Here is a 22643-nt window from a genome sequence, read left to right as displayed (position 1 = left end):
ACTGGCCAAAGAGGCAACGTTTGTTATGGTGACCAACTAGTGAGAATATTTTTCATAGAATACTTCTGGCATTATGTAAATTTCTCAGCCAATCAGAAAGTCAGTATGCACTACGTTCTTCACCTGATTAGCATACGATTAGCATACCAATGTGCACGTGCCTAAAGGTGAACAAACACTGGCCACCACATCAAGTTGCACCAATGCAATGCATTCAGTGGAAAATGTACCAATAATTAAATGTGACCTTATTCTGCAGATTGCAATGCTTTATGCTACTGCTGTTGTGAACATGTTGAAGTTTCTTAGAATGTGTTACACTTCTGTCCATAGGTGCTCTTGATGTCTAAATTATGAAACAACATTACACCATAAGTGAGTGGTTGGGGTGCATTATGTGCTTCAAACTGCTTAAACAATCCCTGAAATTTCTCCTGCTTGCTCACAAAAAGCAGATGATTTCACGATTAAAACTTTTTTCTGGAGTCATATGTGAGTTTAAAGTTTGAAACGCAGAACAAGACAGATTATTCCAGGTGTTTGTCATAAAACACTCCAAACTAGAGCACCGCGCTCCTAGAGCGTAAACGTCCTAACAGATCAGATGCCTCTGTTGCAATAGACACGCTGAGTGAAACTCTCGTCGGATTTAATGTTGTATGCTAACGGCATTAGCACTTTTAGCAGCTGTTGGTAGCTTCACCCGTTAGCTCTACTTAATGTATGATTACTGGAAAAATATATGGCCCATAACTTTTAATGTCCACAATAAAGTAAACTGTTAGGAGAACAACCGCACAGTCGCCAAAATATAATTTAATAAAGACCTAAACCCAGGTTAGGTTGTTTGGACTTCAGAGGCGTGTTTGGGCATGCTCCACCCCTTTTTATGTATTAATGAGTTCTGACTTTCTGATTGGCTGAGAAATTTACATAATGCCAGAAGTGTCCTATGAAAAGTATTCTTGCTGCCAGCAAATGCAAATGCTGAGCAATGCAACATGGTGACTGACAATCCAAGTAAAAAAGCAGCGTGACATCATCGGTTGCTCAGTCAAAAAAACAAACAAAAAACTTCATGATAGCGGAATACGCTCCAAAATGGCTGTATTTATTTATAAATCTAATATATTTAGCAATATTTCTCATATATTTTGAAAACATTAGTGAGAAATAAACACTTCTAAATCTAAAAATGTTGTTTATGTAACCAGAAAATACCTATGAAGTGATTTGCAAGACATCTTACAAAAATGTTAGCATGCTAACTAGCACTACAGGAACATCACTGTGAAAGATGTTAGACTGGAACACATCAAGTGAACTTTGATTGTGGTCAGCAGTCATGCATGGAGGAAAAACAGTGACAGTGATGGCTTTCCTTGTCCTTTACATCACCATTAAATATTGTGCACATTAACACCAACTAACCAAAAGCCACACTAATAGAACACCCATAAAGTGACAAACGCCAAGTGCTTGTTTCCCTTATTTGAAGCAAACAAGACAGTCGGGTAGAATGCACCACTGTGATTGAAAATGAATCTCTGCTGCTCCCTATGCTTCTGTCTATTGTAGTTAAACTGACCAAGTAATATAATGTTACCATTATATTACCAATGTAATACTGATATGTTGGTGAAAGGCTCATATTATTGGTTGACTGATATATTGGACTGGATCCAGTATGCACAAGTAACACAATTTACAATTTATCAAGACTAAAATCCAGGGGCTGAAATTATGTCTGTAATTTTGCACATTGGAAAACTTGCTGCTAATTTACCCAGTCTCACGTGATCATTGCAGAGACACATAAATCAGATTCATAGTCATTCCCCTTGAGCTGGTTGTGCAGGCATTTCTTTATTTTCATGAAATAATCCTGTTTATCACAGACAACACTGCGACTACCAATTAATTTACCGGGGCTTATTTTTAAAGAAAATTAAAGATCTGCTGTCGAAAAAAAAATTAAATGTGACATTTATCATATCTTTCTATGTAATAGAAATCTAAGTAGAGAGTCCTGTGCACATCTGGCCAGTGCAGGGAGCTGACAGTGGTCAACACCCCAGTCTATGGTCAGGACCATGCACAGTATGGATAGCAGCTGTGGACAAACATACACAAATGATTCTCATTCAAGATCAAATCCTCTACGATTATGTGACAGTGGAGTGAATATATTAAGACCAATGTGAAATGTAAACCGTTATGGGAATGTGCATTTGAAGATCATTGCCTTAAACCAACAGTTTAACGCAAATGCAGCTCCTGTGTCAAACCATGGCAAATGTCAAACAAATTACACTTTCAGTCAACATGCGTCTGTCTTACGTGGCTATGAGTGAGTGACTGAATTTCATTTGGCGCTTACGACCATTAATGCACAAAATCATCATTTACATCCTGCTGTCTGTGTCACATTATGACCTGCTGTCATGTGTTATTCTTAATAGATCACCTTCAAAATGTTCACCAACCCAATGTGTAATAATTTCAAATCCTAACACAACTCAGGCTCAGCACTCGTCATATGGGATCTTGGTAAATCAGGACCTGTGTGTCTGCAGGAAGACACACTCCAGAAACTGAATTTGATAATCCACAGCACAAATTAATTTACTGAATAATAATTACTGTAAAACAGTTGGGATTTTACAATCCAGTCTGCAATTTTTGTGGCAGTTTATTAAATTTAAAAACTACCAAAAATCACATCATCATAAAATATCAAAAAATTATGGATTAACAATTATTATTATTGTTATTATTGTGAACCATATTTACTGACTGTATACAGCACACTTTTGAGAACAGGGGATGTCAAGTTTAATAAGTGGCGAAAACTCTAGAACAACAACAGGTGTTGAGCAGATGTGAGACAAACTCCTGGATATGTATGTGAGTGACTGAGACCCAAAACCATTAACTGTGCAGTCTACATTAGAACCATTAGACCCAAGGAGCTTGCTTGCTGAATGATGTGGACAAATTGGGTGTCCTTATATTTAAAAGTGGACTTTGGCAGTTCTCTCTCCTTGGTTATTGGCGTAGCATCATTACGGACACTGATTCACTGACTTACTAATGTAGCCTGTTCTCAGGCCTTCTGATCTACACCTCATTGTTCTATATTCAATTATGGTGCTTTTGAGAAACACAAAGATTCATATAAGGCCAGAGGTCTAGAACAGAAATGGTGTACTTCAGTATTACAACCCCTGGCAAAAATTATGGAATCACCGGCCTCGGAGGATGTTCATTCAGTTGTTTAATTTTGTAGAAAAAAGCAGATCACAGACATGACACAAAACTAAAGTCATTTCAAATGGCAACTTTCTGGCTGTAAGAAACACTATAAGAAATCAGGAAAAAAATTGTGGCAGTCAGTAACGGTTACTTTCTTAGACCAAGAAGAGGGAAAAAAATATGGAATCACTCAATTCTGAGGAAAAAATTATGGAATCATGAAAAACAAAAGAACACTCCAACACATCACTAGTATTTTGTTGCACCACCTCTGGCTTTTATAACAGCTTGCAGTCTCTGAGGCATGGACTTAATGAGTGACAAACAGTACTCTTCATCAATCTGGCTCCAACTTTATCTGATTGCTGTTGCCAGATCAGCTTTGCAGGTTGGAGCCTTGTCATGGACCATTTTCTTCAATTTCCACCAATTTTCAATTGGATTAAGATCCGGACTATTTGCAGGCCATGACATTGACCCTATGTGTCTTTTTGCAAGGAATGTTTTCAGTTTTTGCTCTATGGCACGATGCATTATCATCATGAAAAATGATTTCATCATCCCCAAACATCCTTTCAATTGATGGGATAAGAAAAGTGTCCAAAATATCAATGTAAACTTGTGCATTTATTGATGATGTAATGACAGCCATCTCCCCAGTGCCTTTACCTGACATGCAGCCCCATATCATCAATGACTGTGGAAATTTACATGTTCTCTTCAGGCAGTCATCTTTATAAAGCTCATTGGAACGGCACCAAACAAAAGTTCCAGCATCATCACCTTGCCCAATGCAGATTCGAGATTCATCACTGAATATGACTTTCATCCAGTCATCCACAGTCCACGATTGTTTTTCCTTAGCACATTGTAACCTTGTTTTTTTCTGTTTAGGTGTTAATGATGGCTTTCATTTAGCTTTTCTGTATGTAAATCCCATTTCCTTTAGGCGGTTTCTTACAGTTCGGTCACAGACATTGACTTCAGTTTCCTTCCATTCGTTCCTCATTTGTTTTGTTGTGCATTTTTCGATTTTTGAGACATATTGCTTTAAGTTTTCTGTCTTGACACTTTGATGTCTTCCTTGGTCTACCAGTATGTTTGCCTTTAACAACCTTCCCATGTTGTTTGTATTTGGTCCAGAGTTTAGACACAGCTGACTGTGAACAACCAACATCTTTTTGCAACATTGCGTGATGATTTACCCTCTTTTAAGAGTTTGATAATCCTCTCCTTTGTTTCAATTGACATCTCTCGTGTTGGAGCCATGATTCATGTCAGTCCACTTGGTGCAACAGCTCTCCAAGGTGTGATCACTCCTTTTTAGATGCAGACTAACGAGCAGATATGATTTGATGCAGGTGTTAGTTTTGGGTATGAAAATTTACAGGGTGATTCCACAATTTATTCCTCAGAAATGAGTGAGTCCATATTTTTTCCCTCTGCTTGGTCTAAAAAAGTAACCGTTACTGACTGCCACAATTTTTTTTTCCTGATTTCTTATAGTGTTTCTTAAAGCCAGAAAGTTGCCATTTGAAATGACTTTAGTTTTGTGTCATGTCTGTGATCTGCTTTTTTTTTCTACAAAATTAAACAACTGAATGAACATCCTCCGAGGCCGGTGATTCCATAATTTTTGCCAGGGGTTGTAGAAGTATCCCACCTTGTGTGGCCTGATGCTATCTTAGCATCAGGCCTCATTTAAAATATAACTTGTTTGAGCATCTGATTCTCCGCTCTGCTCAGGATATTACACATTTCCAAGGTCAGAAGAATAAAAATTAGCCATATTACTTTGTCACTATATATAGACCTCCTGGCCCATATTCTGAATTCTTGGATGAATTTGGTGCATTCATCTCTAACTTGTCAACTCGTGCAGATAACATTCTGATCAATGGTGAGTAACGTTCATATAAATAAACCTGATCCCCTCTGCAACTCATTTATGGAAATTGTGGATGCATTAGGATTTCAGCAATGCATTCGGGACTTGACGGACATTAGTAGAAATACCCTGGATTTGGTTCTCACACGCTGTATTGCTGTCACGAATATTGACATCATGCCTCTTAAATCAGTGACCTCTGATCATTAATTTATTAAGTTTACAGTTTTGCTGCCGTGTTTAGTTGAACACGGATCACTACGGCAATGCATCAACTTCTGAACTAAGACTGAACTCAAAGACTGCCTGATGTCTTAGCTTCACATCTGGCAAATACCCAATCAGTAGACAGTCTTGTGGATAGTTTAAACTCAGCACTCAAAACTACACTCGACATGATTGCGCCACCTGTGTTAAAACTATGCTCCCCCAAAACACAGTCACCTTGGTTCAATGATTACCTGCGTAACCTCAAGCATAAGGCCAGAGGTCTAAAACGGAAAGGCATAGTTCAAAATGACAAGTATTCCACCTTGCGTGGCGTGATGCTATCTTAGACTAAGCATGCATTACTGGCTACAAAGCGGACTTACTACTCTGATTTGATCAACAAAAAAAGCATAACTCAAAGTTCTTGTTCGACACGGTGGCAACACTTATTCATGGACAACCACCTGTAGTTCGCTCTCCTTTTATAGCACAAGATTTCCTGGATTTCCTTGAGAAGAAAATAGAAGACATTAGGTTAAACATATCCCAGCATGCCTTAAGCCAGCCACTACACCCTACTATTGAGGTGGGCACCATTACTGAGGTATTACCTAGATTTACAGAATTTAGAGTATCCCTCTTTGCACGCTGATGAAACTCGTAACATCAACAAAAAGCACAACCTGTTTATTTGATCCTATACCAGCAAAACTGTTTAAGGACCGGTGGCCCACTCTTGGGCCAACTGTGCTGGAAATGATTAATCTTTCTTTAACTTCTGGATCTGTTCCTAAATGTTTCAAATCTGCAGTGATTAAACCATTACTTAAGAAACCTAATCTTGAGCCTAGTGTATTGAAAAACTATCGGCCGATATCAAATCTATCATTTTGCTCTACAATTCTAGAAAAAGTGGTGCCACGGCAGCTCGTGGACTATCTTAGTGAGAATAATCTCTTTGAGCCACTGCAGTCTGCTTTTAGAAAATATCATTCTACAGACACGGCTCTCACTAAAGTGGTGAATGATCTTCTGCTTGCAATGGATTCGAACAACACTACGGTTCTGGTGCTGTTAGATCTCAGTGCTGCATTTGATACCATGGATCATCATATTCTACTTGATAGGCTGGAAAATCATGTTGGGATTACTGGGAGTACCCTTGCGTGGTTGACACCATACTTGACCAGTTGTTCTCACTGTGTTTTGTGCAGTAACACTACCTCTAACCTTAGTGACATGAAATCTGGGGTTCCACAGGGGTCCGTCTTAGGCCCCCTGCTTTTCTCCCTTTATGCAGCACCCCTTGGGCACATTGCGGCATTTTGGGATTACCTTTCACTGCTATGCTGATGATACTCAGTTATACATGCTGATAACTGCTTGTAATCTCATCCACATAAAATCCTTAGAAGATTGTCTTGCAGCAGTGAGAAGTTAGAGATTAGTGAGAAGTTAGAGTTAGTGAGGAACCTTGGGGTAATTTTTGATCCTACATTGTCCTTTGACCTCCACATTATAAATATTACGAGGACTGCTTTCTTCCACCTGCGAAATATAGCGAAGATTCGTCCCATCCTGTCTATGGCTGATGCTGAGACCCTGATCCATGCATTTATCTCTTCTAGATTGGACTACTGCAATGTTCTATTTTCTGGTTTACCACAGTCCAGCATTAGGGCTCTCCAATTGGTTCAAAATGCTGCAGCCAGACTTTTGACACGAAGCAGAAAGTTTGACCACATTACACCGATTTTGGCATCCCTTCACTGGCTTCCTGTCCCGGTGAGATCAGATTTTAAGGTTCTGCTACTCGTATATATTGGCCTATAGTTTTTCAATACACTTGAGTCAAGATTAGATTTCTTAAGTAATGGTTTTAATCACTGCAGATTTGAAACATTTAGGAACAGATCCAGAAGTTACAGAAAGATTAATCATTTCTAAATGGTTTGTAAATCCTCCTAGAGGTGTTATCAGGTTACAAAAACAGCGTTTTCAGTTTTAGAGGTGTTTATTTCTCACTAGCGTTTACATAATATATGACAAAGAGGTTATATTTACACACAAACGAAACAGACTTTCCACCAAGCTAGCAGCATGTGACGTCACCACGCTAACATCTGCGAGACCATGCAATAAAATTAGGTACAGAATGCAACTTTTTAACCTCTTAAAATACCTCTTAAAATATGTCAAGGTTAGCCATCTTTGAACTTTGTCCAAGGTCTGTGTCCCAAGAATGTTCCCTGTGAATTTGAAGACTGTGGCAGTAACAGGACTGGATCCAGCTCTGTGGAATGATCTCCCGGCACACATACGACAGTCGGATACTGTGGAGACTTTTTTAAAGACTCATTTGTTTTCCTTGTTTTATCATTAGTTTATTGTGTTATGATGTCTTTTTATTCTTGTGTTCTTTTATGGTTTTGTCTTTTTATTGTGTTTTAAAAATTTTAATTCAGTTTTTCTCAGTTTTTATTATGCTGTGTGAAGCGCCTTGAGGCGCTCTCATCACGAATTGGCACTATATAAATTAATAAATTTGAATTTGAGTTTGACTTATGCTGTACACAGACAGACGGACGGATGGACGGACAAGCAGACAGACGGACGGACGCCATGCCAGGTCTTCGCAATACCCAATGACAATATGTTGGCCTCAGGTAAAAACAGTGGGTCACGACTGGATGAGAAGAGAAGCTAATCAATAATGGGAGATAAGTGTAAGAAAGACAAAGAGAGACAGAGAGAGAGAAGATGGCAGAAGGTGTCCCTCTCTTATGTCCAGCCCCTAAATTTGACGTCACAGACCGAGAGACAAAAGCGATCCGCTCTAAGCCGAGCTCCTCACTCCGTTCTCTCACACTCTCACACGCTTTCCAAAGCTCCTTCCTTCCTGCTGCTGCTACACCTGCTTCGACACGCACTCAGCGATCGCCCGCTGGGTGAACCTGTAGACTCCTCTGTGCACCAAAACACTGCAACTACAAAAACACTCGTTCTCACTCACATCCCAGACTTAGGACTGAAGCACCATCTGTCTTTTGCAGGTGATGGTTAATTCTGTGTGAAGTTTCCGACGGAAGCACAGGGAAAGAAGTGTTGCGACTTCCCAGCCCCGAACCCATCCCCGGCAGCAGATGTGAGAGAAGAGGAGAGGCACAGAAACACAATCTGCCCCCTCCACCCTCCTTCATCGGGGAGAACAATACACAGCCTGAAGTTGGAGAGGCAGAGCTTTTGTCCCTCTCCCCGCGCTCCTGCTGGAAAGCGACGAGCAGATGGACACCCTGGCACACAGACCTGCTGCTGGAAGAGAAGACGCTGCTGAGGTTGTTGGAAAAATCATCTGTGCTTGCTGTGCTGTTTGATTCAGTACTTGGACAGCTCCTGAGAGACCGGCAGTGCGTGTTTGCGTGCATGAATGTGTAGATTCTCTCAGGTGACAAATTTGGCGAGGAAAATCCATCAATGCAGCCCTCGGGTTCACTTCAGATCGGCCCCTGTGGCTCTGCTCTCTCTCTGCGGGCTCAGGGCACCATCGGCAGCCTCCAGCAGCTGGAAGAGAAGCAGCTCTTTGAGAAGTTTTGGAAAGGAACCTTCAAGGCTGTCGCCACCCCAAGACCAGAGAGTGTCATCGTGGCCAGCATCACCGCTCGGAGAAGGGTGACTGAGTGAGTACTTTGCAGTCACAGTCAAATCTTTTCTTTGTTTTCTTCCCCCCCAAAATGTTTGTATCTCTTAAAGATTGTACAACTTTTGTTTTGAAGGAAGGGGGTCTGTCATCTGCAGCACATTACTGTTGTAAAATAGACACAGTCATTTGTGGGAAACTACCTTATTGAGTACTCTTTCCAGAATAACCAATCGCATAAATGATGCCACATAGATATCACCATCATCTGCGTATGCACTCACATGGGAAATCAATATGTGTTTGCTTCGTCAGATCAGATTTTTTTTCTTTGTTTTTTGATTTCTTTGTTCTTGTTGTCACAGAAAAACCATTTCAAAGCAGCAATATATTCTTTATGCAAAATAATATCTTACTAGCTGGGTTTCCATTGCAGATGTGTTCAAAAGTTAAGTGATGTTTTCAGAATGTCAACAAAGCACAACAGTGAAATGACAACATTTTCATTGTGTTATAAATGTCACTGCTGGGTTTTGTTCTCTTGTTATAACTATAATTCAGTGTCATCCCAATAATGACAGTGACAAAAGAGTAAGCCCTGCTAAATATTGACATTTCATTGTTTTCTTTTAAATCCAGTACTGCTGTAACGGCATCTCTTATGAGGTCTAACAAACTCTCTAACCCCTACTTCATCTTTCACTGGACTCAAACACAGTCACAGGCATGGGAGGCAGGTGTTCCAACCACGGGGCTAAAACCCAAAGCCTCTGGCATCTGTCACTGGAATCTCTTGTCATACTGGGGAGTGAGGTTTACTTCACTGGTCATCACCTCCGACTGGCCACCGTTACACACACATACTGCGCCATGATCCACAGCATGTCTTTTTCCTGGTTCTCTCCCTCAGCCCCAACCAGTCCCAGCAGAAGACTGCCCCTCCCTGAGCCTGGTTCTGCTGGAGGTTTCTTCCTGTTAAAAGGGAGTTTTTCCTTCCCACTGTAGCCAAGTGCTTGCTCACAGGGGGTCATTTTGACCGTTGGGGTTTTACATAATTATTGTATGGCCTTGCCTTACAATATAAAGCGCCTTGGGGCAACTGTTTGTTGTGATTTGGCGCTATATAAAAAAAAAGTTGATTGATTGATTGATGTACTTCAGCATGTCATATGACTCTTTCTGCATGTCATGTGACCTGTAAAAGTAGAAAAAATGTTTCCATTCTAGTTTCACAAAATAAGGCTTTTCCAAATTCCCTGAAAAACCACCTCATACAAATGTTTTAGCGACATCTGTGAGAATTTATTTCCCATATTTTCAATTCACTACTACAAATTGCACAATTTGGAGAGTAATAAAAACCTTATCTACTTATCAAATTAAATCTTTTCATTTTTTAACTATATATATATATATATATAAGCGAGTTGCCCGTGGGATCCACAGGCTCTAGAATCGTAGTGTTTATAAAATACACAACACAATCTCATGCCATTTTGTGACAGCATCACATAAAGTAAATTATTGTATTGTCCATCACGAAAAGTGCCACATATTCGTAATAGGAACACAAATTTATTTTGTAATGGTATCACGAAATGTGGGGTGACTGTCAGGATTGTGGGTTTTGTTAGGTATTTTATTGGTTTGGTTGTGTATTGTATTGTTTTGATTTTGTTTTGTTCTGTTTTGATCACTGTGGTTTTGTTTATTGCTTTTTGCTTGGGTTTTGGTGTCACTGCTCACTCTGTCACTTGGGTCTTTTGTGGTGGGCGGTTCTTCCCCTTTTTCCATGCCCCACTCTGGAACTTTCCTGCACACCTGTTTTCAATTAACTACTCATCACACCCTGTATTTAAACCTCTTGTTTCCCTCACTACCCTGCCAGATCGTTGTGCTTTATGCCTTTGCTTCCAGCTCTGTTCTTTGTTCTATTCTTGACCCGTTTTTGCCTAGCTGTGTTTTATGACTACCTACTTGATTTTTGGACCATTCCTTATCCTAATGTTTTTGACCCTGTTGCTGATTTTGGACTGCTTTACTGTGTACTGTTTTTTGCCTGTTAACCCAGTAAAACCTTCTGACCAAATCCCTTTTGTGTCTGAGCTCAGCATTTACGTCCAGCCCTTCCTTGTCTCTAAATCTGATAGCGACACCCTGTATAGGTTCTTATTATAATATACACACTATTATTATTATTATTACTACTTTTATTTTATTTTATTATTACTCCTATTTAGATTTTTAAATGGACCACAATAGAAAATAAGTGTTTTCACTTTCTTGTGTCTTACATTATGTACTTACATTAAATGGACTGCGTTTATATAGCGCTTTTCCATCTGCATCAGACGCTCAAAGCGCTTTGCAAATAATGCCTCACATAATGCCAATGCTTGAGCCACTAGACCATCACCTCCCCTTCTCCTCCAACATTGAACTTACTAAATAAAATCATGCACGCGCACACACACACACACACACACACACACACACACACACACACACACACACACACACACACACACACACACACACACACACACACACACACACACACACACACACACGCGCATACATGTACACAGATGCCACTTCGCTTATAGATGATTTAATGCCCCCTGCTGGAGTGGCGTGTGAATGTAATTATCAACATCCAGTGTTCAGTGTTGTTAGCTAATATCCGTAGTTCCTCCCAAAATATTAGTCCTATCAACGATCCATTTTGGTGGTGTTCATCCTTGACCCAAAATACATAAACATACCAAACGGCAAATGTCAGCTCTCCCCAGTTTGTCTGTGATCGAAGATATACTCATGCATACACGTACGCAGGCGCCACTTCGCTTTTAATATACGAGGTCTGTCAATAAAGTAACGGTCCTTTTTATTTTTTTCAAAAACTATATGGATTTCATTCATATGTTTTTACGTCAGACAAGCTTGAACCCTCGTGCGCATGCGTGAGTTCTTCCATGCCTGTCGGTGATGTCATTCGCCTGTGAGCACGCCTTGTGGAAGGCGTAGTCCCGCCCCCTCGTCGGATTTTCAGTGTCTGGAAATTTTGGAATGATTTGGACTTTTTTCCATCAGAATTTTTTCAGAAGCTGTTAGAGACTGGCACCTGGAAACCATTTGAAAAATTTATCTGGCTTTCGGTGAAAATTTCACGGACTTCACAGAGGAAAAGGACTGTTACTACAGCTTTAAGGACTGCTTTAAGGACGCTCGGCGCGCCGCGCTCCGAGCTGTGACGACGAGGCAGAAAACGCCAGATCATTTCTAAGCTGATGGCTCTGTGGATACGAGACCGTCGTGTGCAATTTCTCTGGTTATCACAAGAGCTGGACATCAGCCATTTTCCGGCAGATTTCACTTTTAACAAGAGATTTTATCATGGAAAGCCGCGCGGAGGCTTCGTGCGTAATGACCGATTTGCTGTTTGAGCGAGACAAAGAACACCTCCGTTTCGGCGTGTCATGGGACAAGTTGGGACATGCCTATCTCGGCTTTCAATGCTTACCAGTCCAGGTAAGTATCAGAGAAATTGTGGAGAGCTGGGCATGTCCGAGCGTCCTTAAAGCCATCCTTAAAGCTGTAGTAACAGTCCTTATTCTCTGTGAAGCCCGTAAAATTTTCACCGAAAGCCAGATAAATTTTTCAAATGGTTTCCAGGTGCCAGTCTCTAACAGCTTCTGAAAAAATTCTGATGGAAAAAAAGTCCAAATCATTCTGCCATTTCCAGACAATGAAAATCCGAGGAGGGGGCGGGACCACTCCTTCCACAAGGCGTGCTCACAGGTGAATGACGTCACTGACAGGCGTGGAAAAACTCACGCATGTGCACGAGGGTTCAAGCTTGTCTGACATAAAAACATATGAATGAAATCCATATAGTTTAAAAAAAAATAAAAAGGACCGTTACTTTATTGACAGACCTCGTATAGATGATGATTTACTGTCTCCTACTAGAATGGTGTGAGTCCAGAATTTAATCATCAACATCCATTGTTCACTGTTGTTAGCTAATATCCGTAGTTTCTCCAAAAATATTAGTCCTATCAACTTTCCGTTTTTGCAGGGTTCATCCTTGATACAAAATACATAAGAATACCAAATGGAAAATGTCAGCTCTCCTGTTTCTCCATGATTGAAGTCACACACATGCACACATAGGCCACTTGGCTATATATACAAACACACACACACACACACACACAGAAACCTTCAACTGCTTAGTCCAGTTAAGGGTCGCAGGGGGCTGGAGCCTATCCCAGCAGTCACAGAGTGTGAGGCATATAGACAAACAAACACAGTCACATCCACTTGCACACCTACAATTTAAAGATTCCAGTCCACCTAACCCACATGTCTTTGGATGTGGGAGGAAACCCGGAGCACCCAGAGGAAACCCACGGAAACACGTGGAGAATATGCAGACTCCACACAGAAAGGCCACAGCTGGGAATTGAACCCATGACCTTCTCGCTTTGAGGCAATAGTGCTAACCACTAAGCCACCATGCTGCCCGGTGATATATATATATATATATATATATATATATATATATATATATATATAGATATATAGATATATATATATATATATGTATATAGATATATATATAGATATATAGATATATATATATATATATATAGATATCTATATATATATATAGATATATATATATATATAGATATATATATATATATATATATATATATATATATATAATTTGTAGATGTAATTTGGCGCTGCATAAATAAATTAAATTGAAGATACATATATATGCTGTGTTAATGAATATATATTAATGAATAGGCATATATGAACAATGAACATTATATTTATATCTTCCTCATATCGGTGTTCATGCATACCTTTTAATAAGTTCTCCAAATGCTTCCTTGGTTTTGATCTACTTCTTGTCAATGATACAGCTACTCTCTTCGTTTATGCATGCAACAGGACATGTGACAAACAACCAAGCACAGCTGGCATGAAGACTGAGACATTTTACAAATTGTCCTCTCAAAAGATCATGCGACAGTCCTTGTGCCACTAATGTCAGCCTTCGTGCCATGGCTGTTTGCCATGAAGTAGCAGATTGTCACGTGTGTTTTTTTTTATCTGTACTTCATCCAAAGGCTGTCTGTGCACTAGCAGCCTCAGAGGGACGAGGACAATAGATAAAAATTTGTTGTGGCTGCAAATGTTTATGTATTACCTCCATCAACAAAGTTGTAGGATATATTTTCGCTCATTTGTTTGTTTCTTTGTCTGTTTTTGAACAGCCTGGAGTCCACAATTTTTCATATATTGTTATTAAATTTTTACTGAAGATTCATATCCTGATAGGCAAGAACTGATTACATTTTCAAGGTCATAGTTCAAAGGGAAAAGTCAGGAAATATCTTGGAAAATTGGAAAAATCCTTATCTTTAATATTAATGAATTTTTAAAAATTTAAAAATTGTCAAAAAGATCAAATTTGTAAGTGGTCAGTGCACTTTGTTTCAGTGTGGAAGGTTCCCGGTTCTAACACCACCCCTGCCACATTTCTCCATGTAATGTGGAGTTACATCAGGAAGGGCATCTGGAGTAAAACTTGTGCCAATTCAACATGGAGCTTCACCTCTGATTTGCTGGGGTGACTCTGAGTGCAAACAACGAAGCAGCTGAAGGGACTTACTTACTATGTACAACCCCAATTCCAGTGAAGTTGGGATGCTGTGTGAAATGTAAATAAAAACAGAATACAATGATTTGCAAATCCTCTTCAACCTATATTCAATTGAATACACCACAAAGACTTATTTAATGTTCAAACTGACAGACCTTTTTGTTTTTGTTACTACATGTAAGCGGCAAGGCCGAAAACCAACATTGAATGCCCGTGACCTTCGATCCATCAGGAGGCACTGCATTAAAAACTGACATCATTGTGTAAAGGATCTTACAACGTGGGCTCAGGAACACTTCAGAAAACCATTGTCAGTTAACACAGTTCGTCGCTACATCTACAATTGCAAGTTAAAACTCTGCAATGCAAAGTGAAAGCCACACATCAACAACATCCAGAAACACTGCCGCCTTCTCTGGGCCCAAGCTCATTTGAAATCAAATCAAATCAAATCAGTTTTATTTATATAGCGCCAAATCACAACAAACAGTTGCCCCAAGGAGCTTTATATTGTAAGGCAAAGCCATACAATAATTACGGAAAAAACACCAACGGTCAAAACAACCCCCTGTGAGCAAGCACTTGGCGACAGTGGGAAGGAAAAACTCCCTTTTAACAGGAAGAAACCTCCAGCAGAACCAGGCTCAGGGAGGGGCAGTCTTCTGCTGGGACTGGTTGGGGCTGAGGGAGAGAACCAGGAAAAAGACATGCTGTGGAGGGGAGCAGAGATCAATCACTAATGATTAAATGCAGAGTGATGCATACAGAGCAAAAAGAGAAAGAAACAGTCAGTGCATCATGGGAACCCCCAGCAGTCTAAGTCTATAGCAGCATAACTAAGGGATGGTTCAGGGTCACCTGATCCAGCCCTAACTATAAGCTTTAGCAAAAAGGAAAGTTTTAAGCCTAATCTTAAAAGTAGAGAGGGTCTGTCTCCCTGATCTGAATTGGGAGCTGGTTCCAGAGGAGAGGAGCATGAAAGCTGAAGGCTCTGCCTCCCTTTCTACTCTTACAAACCCTAGGAACTACAAGTAAGCCTGCAGTCTGAGAGCGAAGCACTCTATTGGGGTGATATGGTACTATGAGGTCCCTAAGATAAGATGGGACCTGATTATTCAAAACCTTATAAGTAAGAAGAAGAATTTTAAATTCTGTTCTAGAATTAACAGGAAGCCAATGAAGAGAAGCCAATATGGGTGAAATATGCTCTCTCCTTCTAGTCCCTGTCAGTACTCTAGCTGCAGCATTTTGAATTAACTGAAGGCTTTTCAGGGAACTTTTAGGACAACCTGATAATAATGAATTACAATAGTCCAGCCTAGAGGAAATAAATGCATGAATTAGTTTTTCAGCATCACTCTGAGACAAGACCTTTCTAATTTTAGAGATATTGCGCAAATGCAAAAAAGCAGTCCTATATATTTGTTTAATATGCGCATTGAATGGCATATCCTGATCAAAAATGACTCCAAGATTTCTCACAGTATTACTAGAGGTCAGGGTAATGCCATCCAGAGTAAGGATCTGGTTAGACACCATGTTTCTAAGATTTGTGGGGCCAAGTACAATAACTTCAGTTTTATCTGAGTTTAAAAGCAGGAAATTAGAGGTCATCCATGTCTTTATGTCTGTAAGACAATCCTGCAGTTTAGCTAATTGGTGTGTGTCCTCTGGCTTCATGGATAGATAAAGCTGGGTATCATCTGCGTAACAATGAAAATTTAAGCAATGCTGTCTAATAATACTGCCTAAGGGAAGCATGTATAAAGTGAATAAAATTGGTCCTAGCACAGAACCTTGTGGAACTCCATAATTAACCTTAGTCTGTGAAGAAGATTCCCATTTACATGAACAAATTGTAATCTATTAGATAAATATGATTCAAACCACCGCAGCGCAGTGCCTTTAATACCTATGGCATGCTCTAATCTCTGTAATAAAATTTTATGGTCAACAGTATCAAAAGCAGCACTGAGGTCTAACAGAACAAGCACAGAGATGAGTCCACTGTCTGAGGCCATAAGAACATCATTTGTAACCTTCACTAATGCTGTTTCTGTACTATGATGAATTCTAAACCCTGACTGAAACTCTTCAAATAGACCATTCCTGTGCAGATGATCAGCTAGCTGTTTTACAACTACCCTTTCAAGAATTTTTGAGAGAAAAGGAAGGTTGGAGATTGGCCTATAATTAGCTAAGATAGCTGGGTCAAGTGATGGCTTTTTAAGTAATGGTTTAATTACTGCCACCTTAAAAGCCTGTGGTACATAGCCAACTAATAAAGATAGATTGATCATATTTAAGATCGAAGCATTAATTAATGGTAGGGCTTCCTTGAGCAGCCTGGTAGGAATCGGGTCTAATAGACATGTTGATGGTTTGGAGGAAGTAACTAATGAAAATAACTCAGACAGAACAATCGGAGAGAAAGAGTCTAACCAAATACCGGCATCACTGAAAGCAGCCAAAGAGAACGATATGTCTTCGGGATGGTTATGAGTAATTTTTTCTCTAATAGTTAAAATTTTATTAGCAAAGAAAGTCATGAAGTCATTACTAGTTAAAGTTAAAGGAATACTCGGCTCAATAGAGCTCTGACACTTTGTCAGCCTGGCTACAGTGCTGAAAAGAAACCTGGGGTTGTTCTTATTTTCTTCAATTAGTGATGAGTAGTAAGATGTCCTAGCTTTACGGAGGGCTTTTTTATAGAGCAACAGACTCTTTTTCCAGGCTAAGTGAAGATCTTCTAAATTAGTGAGACGCCATTTCCTCTCCAACTTACGGGTTATCTGCTTTAAGCTGCGAGTTTGAGTTATACCACAGAGTCATGTTGTGTGGGCCGCTGAAGAGGAGGTACTGCTGGCCCACCACCACCAGAGGGCGCCCCGCCTGGAGTGCGGGCTCCAGGCACCAGAGGGCGCTGCCGCCTCACAGGAGCAGCCAAGGTGACAGCCGTTACCTATCAACTGAGACAGCTGACATCCATCAGCGGAGGGGTATATCAGCTGGACGGCATCTCCACCTCATTGCCGAGATATCGCTCTACTATGGAGGTAACGTACTCAGCCAGTCGCTTCATTTCAGAGGAATAACACTTTATTGCTTGTGCCTAAGACAGCTGAAGACTGTATTGGACATATATTGGATAAGTACCCATATTCCTACACTGCAGTGTTGTTTTTGATTAGAGGTGGAGGTGGTGTTTCCACCCTACGTGTTGCTGGGTGCAGCCGCACCCACATCTGACTGTTTCTGTTCCTCGCCAGCAGTACCGGATCCGACGAGCGGAGGCAGTGGCCACCTGGGAGTTCGGGACTTGGCGGCTCCAGTATTCCCGGGGTTCGGTGGCAGAGGAAATCGGGTGGTTCCGGTTCGACTCGGATAGACGTCTCCTATCGTCGAGCCTGCCCACACGACACCATTGGAATTGGTTTATTTCCACAATTGTGATCTGTTGTGTTTGTTGTGCGTGTTCACAACAGTAAAGCCTTGTTATTTGACTTTCTTCATTGTCCGTTCATTTGCGCCCCCTGTTGTGGGTCCGTGTTCCTCACTTTCCCCAACAAGTCAGGCACTTCTGATTTAAAGCTCTCTTTTTCAGAGGAGCTACAGCATCCAAAGTTGTCCTCAACAAGGATATAAAACTATTGACGAGATAATCTATCTCACTCACAGAGTTTAGATAGCTACTCTGCACTGTGTTGGTATATGGCATTGGAGAACATAAAGAAGGAATCATATCCTTAAACCTAGTTACAGCGCTTTCTGAAAGACCTCTACTGTAATGAAACTTATTCCCCACTGCTGGGTAGTCCATCAGAGTAAATGTAAATGTTATTAAGAAATGATCAGACAGAAGGGGGGTTTCAGGGAATACTGTTAAGTCTTCAATTTCCATACCATAAGTCAGAACAAGATCTAAGATATGATTAAAGTGGTGGGTGGACTCATTTACATTTTGAGCAAAGCCAATTGAGTCTAATAATGGATTAAATGCAGTGTTGAGGCTGTCATTCTCAGCATCTGTGTGGATGTTAAAATCGCCCACTATAATTATCTTATCTGAGCTAAGCACTAAGTCAGACAAAAGGTCCGAAAATTCACAGAGAAACTCACAGTAACGACCAGGAGGACGATAGATAACAACAAATAAAACTGGTTTTTGGGACTTCCAGTTTGGATGGACAAGACTAAGAGTCAAGCTTTCAAATGAATTAAAGCTCTGTCTGGGTTTTTGATTAATTAATAAGCTGGAGTGGAAGATTGCTGCTAATCCTCCGCCTCGGCCCATGCTACAAGCGCTCTGTCAGTTAGTGTGACTCGGGGGTGTTGACTCATTTAAACTAACATATTCATCCTGCTGTAACCAGGTTTCTGTAAGGCAGAATAAATCAATATGTTGATCAATTATTATATCATTTACCAACAGGGACTTAGAAGAGAGAGATCTAATGTTTAATAGACCACATTTAACTGTTTTAGTCTGTGGTGCAGTTGAAGGTGCTATCTTATTTTTTCTTTTTGAATTTTTATGCTTAAATAGATTTTTGCTGGTTATTGGTGGTCTGGGAGCAGGCACCGTCTCTACGGGGATGGGGTAATGAGGGGATGGCAGGGGGAGAGAAGCTGCAGAGAGGTGTGTAAGACTACAACTCTGCTTCCTGGTCCCAACCCTGGATAGTCACAGTTTGGAGGATTTAATAAAACTGGCCAGATTTCTAGAAATGAGAGCTGCTCCATCCAAAGTGGGATGCATGCCGTCTCTCCTAACAAGACCAGGTTTTCCCCAGAAGCTTTGCCAATTATCTATGAAGCCCACCTCATTTTTTAGACGCCACTCAGACAGCCAGCAATTCAGGGAGAACACGCGGCTAAACATGTCACTCCCGGTCCGATTGGGGAGGGGTCCAGAGAAAACTGCAGAGTCCGACATTGTTTTTGCAAAGTTACACACCGATTCAATGTTAATTTTAGTGACCTCCGATTGGCGTAACCGGGTGTCACTTCACTTCTAACAGGACTTTGACATTGAAAATTTTTTCCAAGGTAAAATTTTGTGGAATTGGAAACTAGTGTTGGTGGAGGGTTAAGCTCCATGAGTGCGGTGCTCTAGTCTTTATTTGTTTTCATCCCATCACACCTGCACAGCCAACCATCTTCCCCTCACTTTGACATCTTTATTCACTGTAATGTGGATTCAGCAGCAGCACATTCAGATGTGCTCTAAGCACAGTCACTTACATACACAGTGATGTGGCTTGCTTGAATGGCCTTTGAATGATTTTGACAACTACTATCAACTTTCTCCTATGTGAAAATAGCTGTTAATGTGGATCAGAATGGACTGTTTCACCTTACATCGACACAAGCTGCTGAAAGACGCACTGAATGCAGATAATGCATCTTTAATGGCTTCTCTTACAGGAGGATCATAATAGTGCACGGCCTAGTTAATATGGGGGTGCACATAAGTGGTGCATCAATACATGCGTGGCCTCAAACTAACAATGGAACCAAATTTATTGCGAAATGCTCTTTTGTGCACCCAATGCCAAAACATGTACATTTTCAGCAGCAGGTTCAAAGTTAACAGACACAAAATGCATAACCACTGTCAGACTGAACCAACACTGAACCATATTGCATGGTCATAAATATAAAGATGGATAACACTAATCTGAGAACTGTACTACTCAGCAGGATTTCAAAGAAAACATGACAATTAAATGGGCCTCATGCAAAAAACATTAATGTAAACTCATCTTAGTATTCTCCGGGTTCTGTGGCGGTGGAAATCGTGTGGTTCCGGCTCTTCTCAGGACAGACGTCTTCTATCCTCGAGCCTGCCCACATGTCACCTTGGTGTATTGACTGCTGTCAGATTCTGTGATTGTCTGTATCATCGTTGTGCACATTCACAACATTAAATTACCTTTTGGCTCATCTATTGACCGTTCATTTGCGCCCCCTGTTGTGGGTCCGTGTCACTACACTTTCCCCAACAGGACTGCTTTTTTGCATTTGCGCAATATCTCTAAAATTAGAAAGGTCTTGTCTCAGAGTGATGCTGAAAAACTAATTCATGCATTTATTTCCTCTAGGCTGGACTATTGTAATTCATCAGGTTGTCCTAAAAGTTCCCTGAAAAGCCTTCAGTTAATTCAAAATGCTGCAGCTAGAGTACTGATGGGGACTAGGAGAGAGCATATTTCACCCATATTGGGCTCTCTTCATTGGCTTCCTGTTAATTCTAGAATATAATTTAAAATTCTTCTTCTTACTAAGGTTTTGAATAATCAGGTCCCATCTTATCTTAGGGACCTCATAGTACCATATCACGCCAATAGAGCGCTTCGCTCTCACTGCAGGCTTACTTGTAGTTCCTAGGGTTTGTAAGAGTAGAATGGGAGGCAGAGCCTTCAGCTTTTAGGCTCCTCTCCTCTGGAACCAGCTCCCAATTTGGATCAGGGAGACAGACACCCTCTCTACTTTTAAGATTAGACTTAAAACTTTCCTTTTTGCTAAAGCTTATAGTTAGGGCTGGATCAGGTGACCCTGAACCATCCCTTAGTTATGCTGCTATAGACTTAGACTGCTGGGGGGTTCCCATGATGCACTGAGTGTTTCTCTTTTTGCTCTGTATGCACCACTCTGCATTTAATCATTAGTGATCGATCTCTGCTCCCCTCCACAGCATGTCTTTTTCCTGGTTCTCTCCCTCAGCCCCAACCAGTCCCAGCAGAAGACTGCCCCTCCCTGAGCCTGGTTCTGCTGGAGGTTTCTTCCTGTTAAAAGGGAGTTTTTCCTTCCCACTGTCGCCAAGTGCTTGCTCACAGGGGGTCGTTTTGGACCGTGGGGTTTTTCTCCGTAATTATTGTATGTCTTTGCCTTACAATATAAAGCGCCTTGGGGCAACTGTTTGTTGTGATTTGGCGCTATATAATAAATTGATTGATTTGATTTGGTTCCTTTTATAGTACGATGGCCTTCTACAAACGTACCACACCAGAGACAGCAAATGTTTGCAAATCCAGAGACTTGCACAATGGCATGGGTCTTTTCTACATATGTATATGTACACTACCCCTCAAAGGTTTGGGCACACTTTCCCACTCAGTTAAATGGGAAAGTGTGCCCAAATTGTTGACAGGTAGTGTAAGTAGCCATGGCGACCCTTTATCCATTAATATGGACACCTCCATGATTGTCGACAATGCGAAGCTCCTTCTTCCATTTTATTAATTTTTTGTGTGTAAAATTTTTTTTTTTTTTTAAATGTTGCCATGGATTTTGGACAGTCCATATGTGCTGTGCTCCAGGAAGCCAGCTTTCCAAAGCTGATAAAGCTTTGGAAATAAAACAAGCTCGCTCCTTCATTTCAATTGCTTGAAAACAGACAAAAACAGTCTCTCATGGCTGCTGTTGCCTACATAATAAAATGTATGTCTTTGCTTTGAACACTAGCTAGCATATCGTGTACGGTGCATCCAGAAAGTATTCACAGCGCCTCACTTTTTCCACATTTTTTAATGTTACAGCCTAATTCAAAAATGGATGAAATTAATTTTTTCCTTTAATATTTTTCAAACAATACCCCATAATGACAATGTGTTTTTTTTTTTTTAAGATTAAGAATAAAGAAAACTAAGAAATGACATCCTCTGTGGAGAGAGGAGAACCTTTCAGAAGGACAACCATCTCTGCAGCAATCCACCAATCAGGCCTGTATGGTAGAGTGGCCAGACGGAAGCCACTCCTTAGTAAAAGGCACCTGAAGGACTCTCAGACCATGAGAAACAAAATTCTCTGGTCTGATGACACAAAGATTGAACCATTTGGTGTGAATCCCAGGCATCATGTTTGCAGGAAACCAGTCACCATCCCGACAGTGAAGCATGGTGGTGGCAGCATCATGCTGTGGGGATGTTTTTCAGCAGCAGGAACTGGGAGACTAGTCAGGATTGAGG

The 22643-nt window shown here is 40.7% G+C and overlaps 1 protein-coding gene across 1 annotated transcript in view; it reads left to right on the top strand.

Moving 5' to 3' along the window:
* Positions 1 to 8175: 8175 nt before the first annotated feature.
* The window catches only part of srrm4 (serine/arginine repetitive matrix 4), a 227973-nt gene continuing 213505 nt past the window's right edge, over positions 8176 to 22643 (top strand). The window contains exon 1 of the mRNA XM_034170863.1: positions 8176 to 9030. Coding sequence (XP_034026754.1) covers positions 8828 to 9030 — 203 coding nt within the window. The 5' untranslated portion in view covers positions 8176 to 8827. The remainder of the gene's footprint in view (positions 9031 to 22643) is intronic.

This window comes from Thalassophryne amazonica, chromosome 5 (genome assembly GCF_902500255.1).
Source record: "Thalassophryne amazonica chromosome 5, fThaAma1.1, whole genome shotgun sequence".
Taxonomy (NCBI): domain Eukaryota; kingdom Metazoa; phylum Chordata; class Actinopteri; order Batrachoidiformes; family Batrachoididae; genus Thalassophryne; species Thalassophryne amazonica.
The sequence above is the reverse complement of the archived record's forward strand: the minus strand, read 5'-3'. Positions and strand labels throughout refer to the sequence as shown.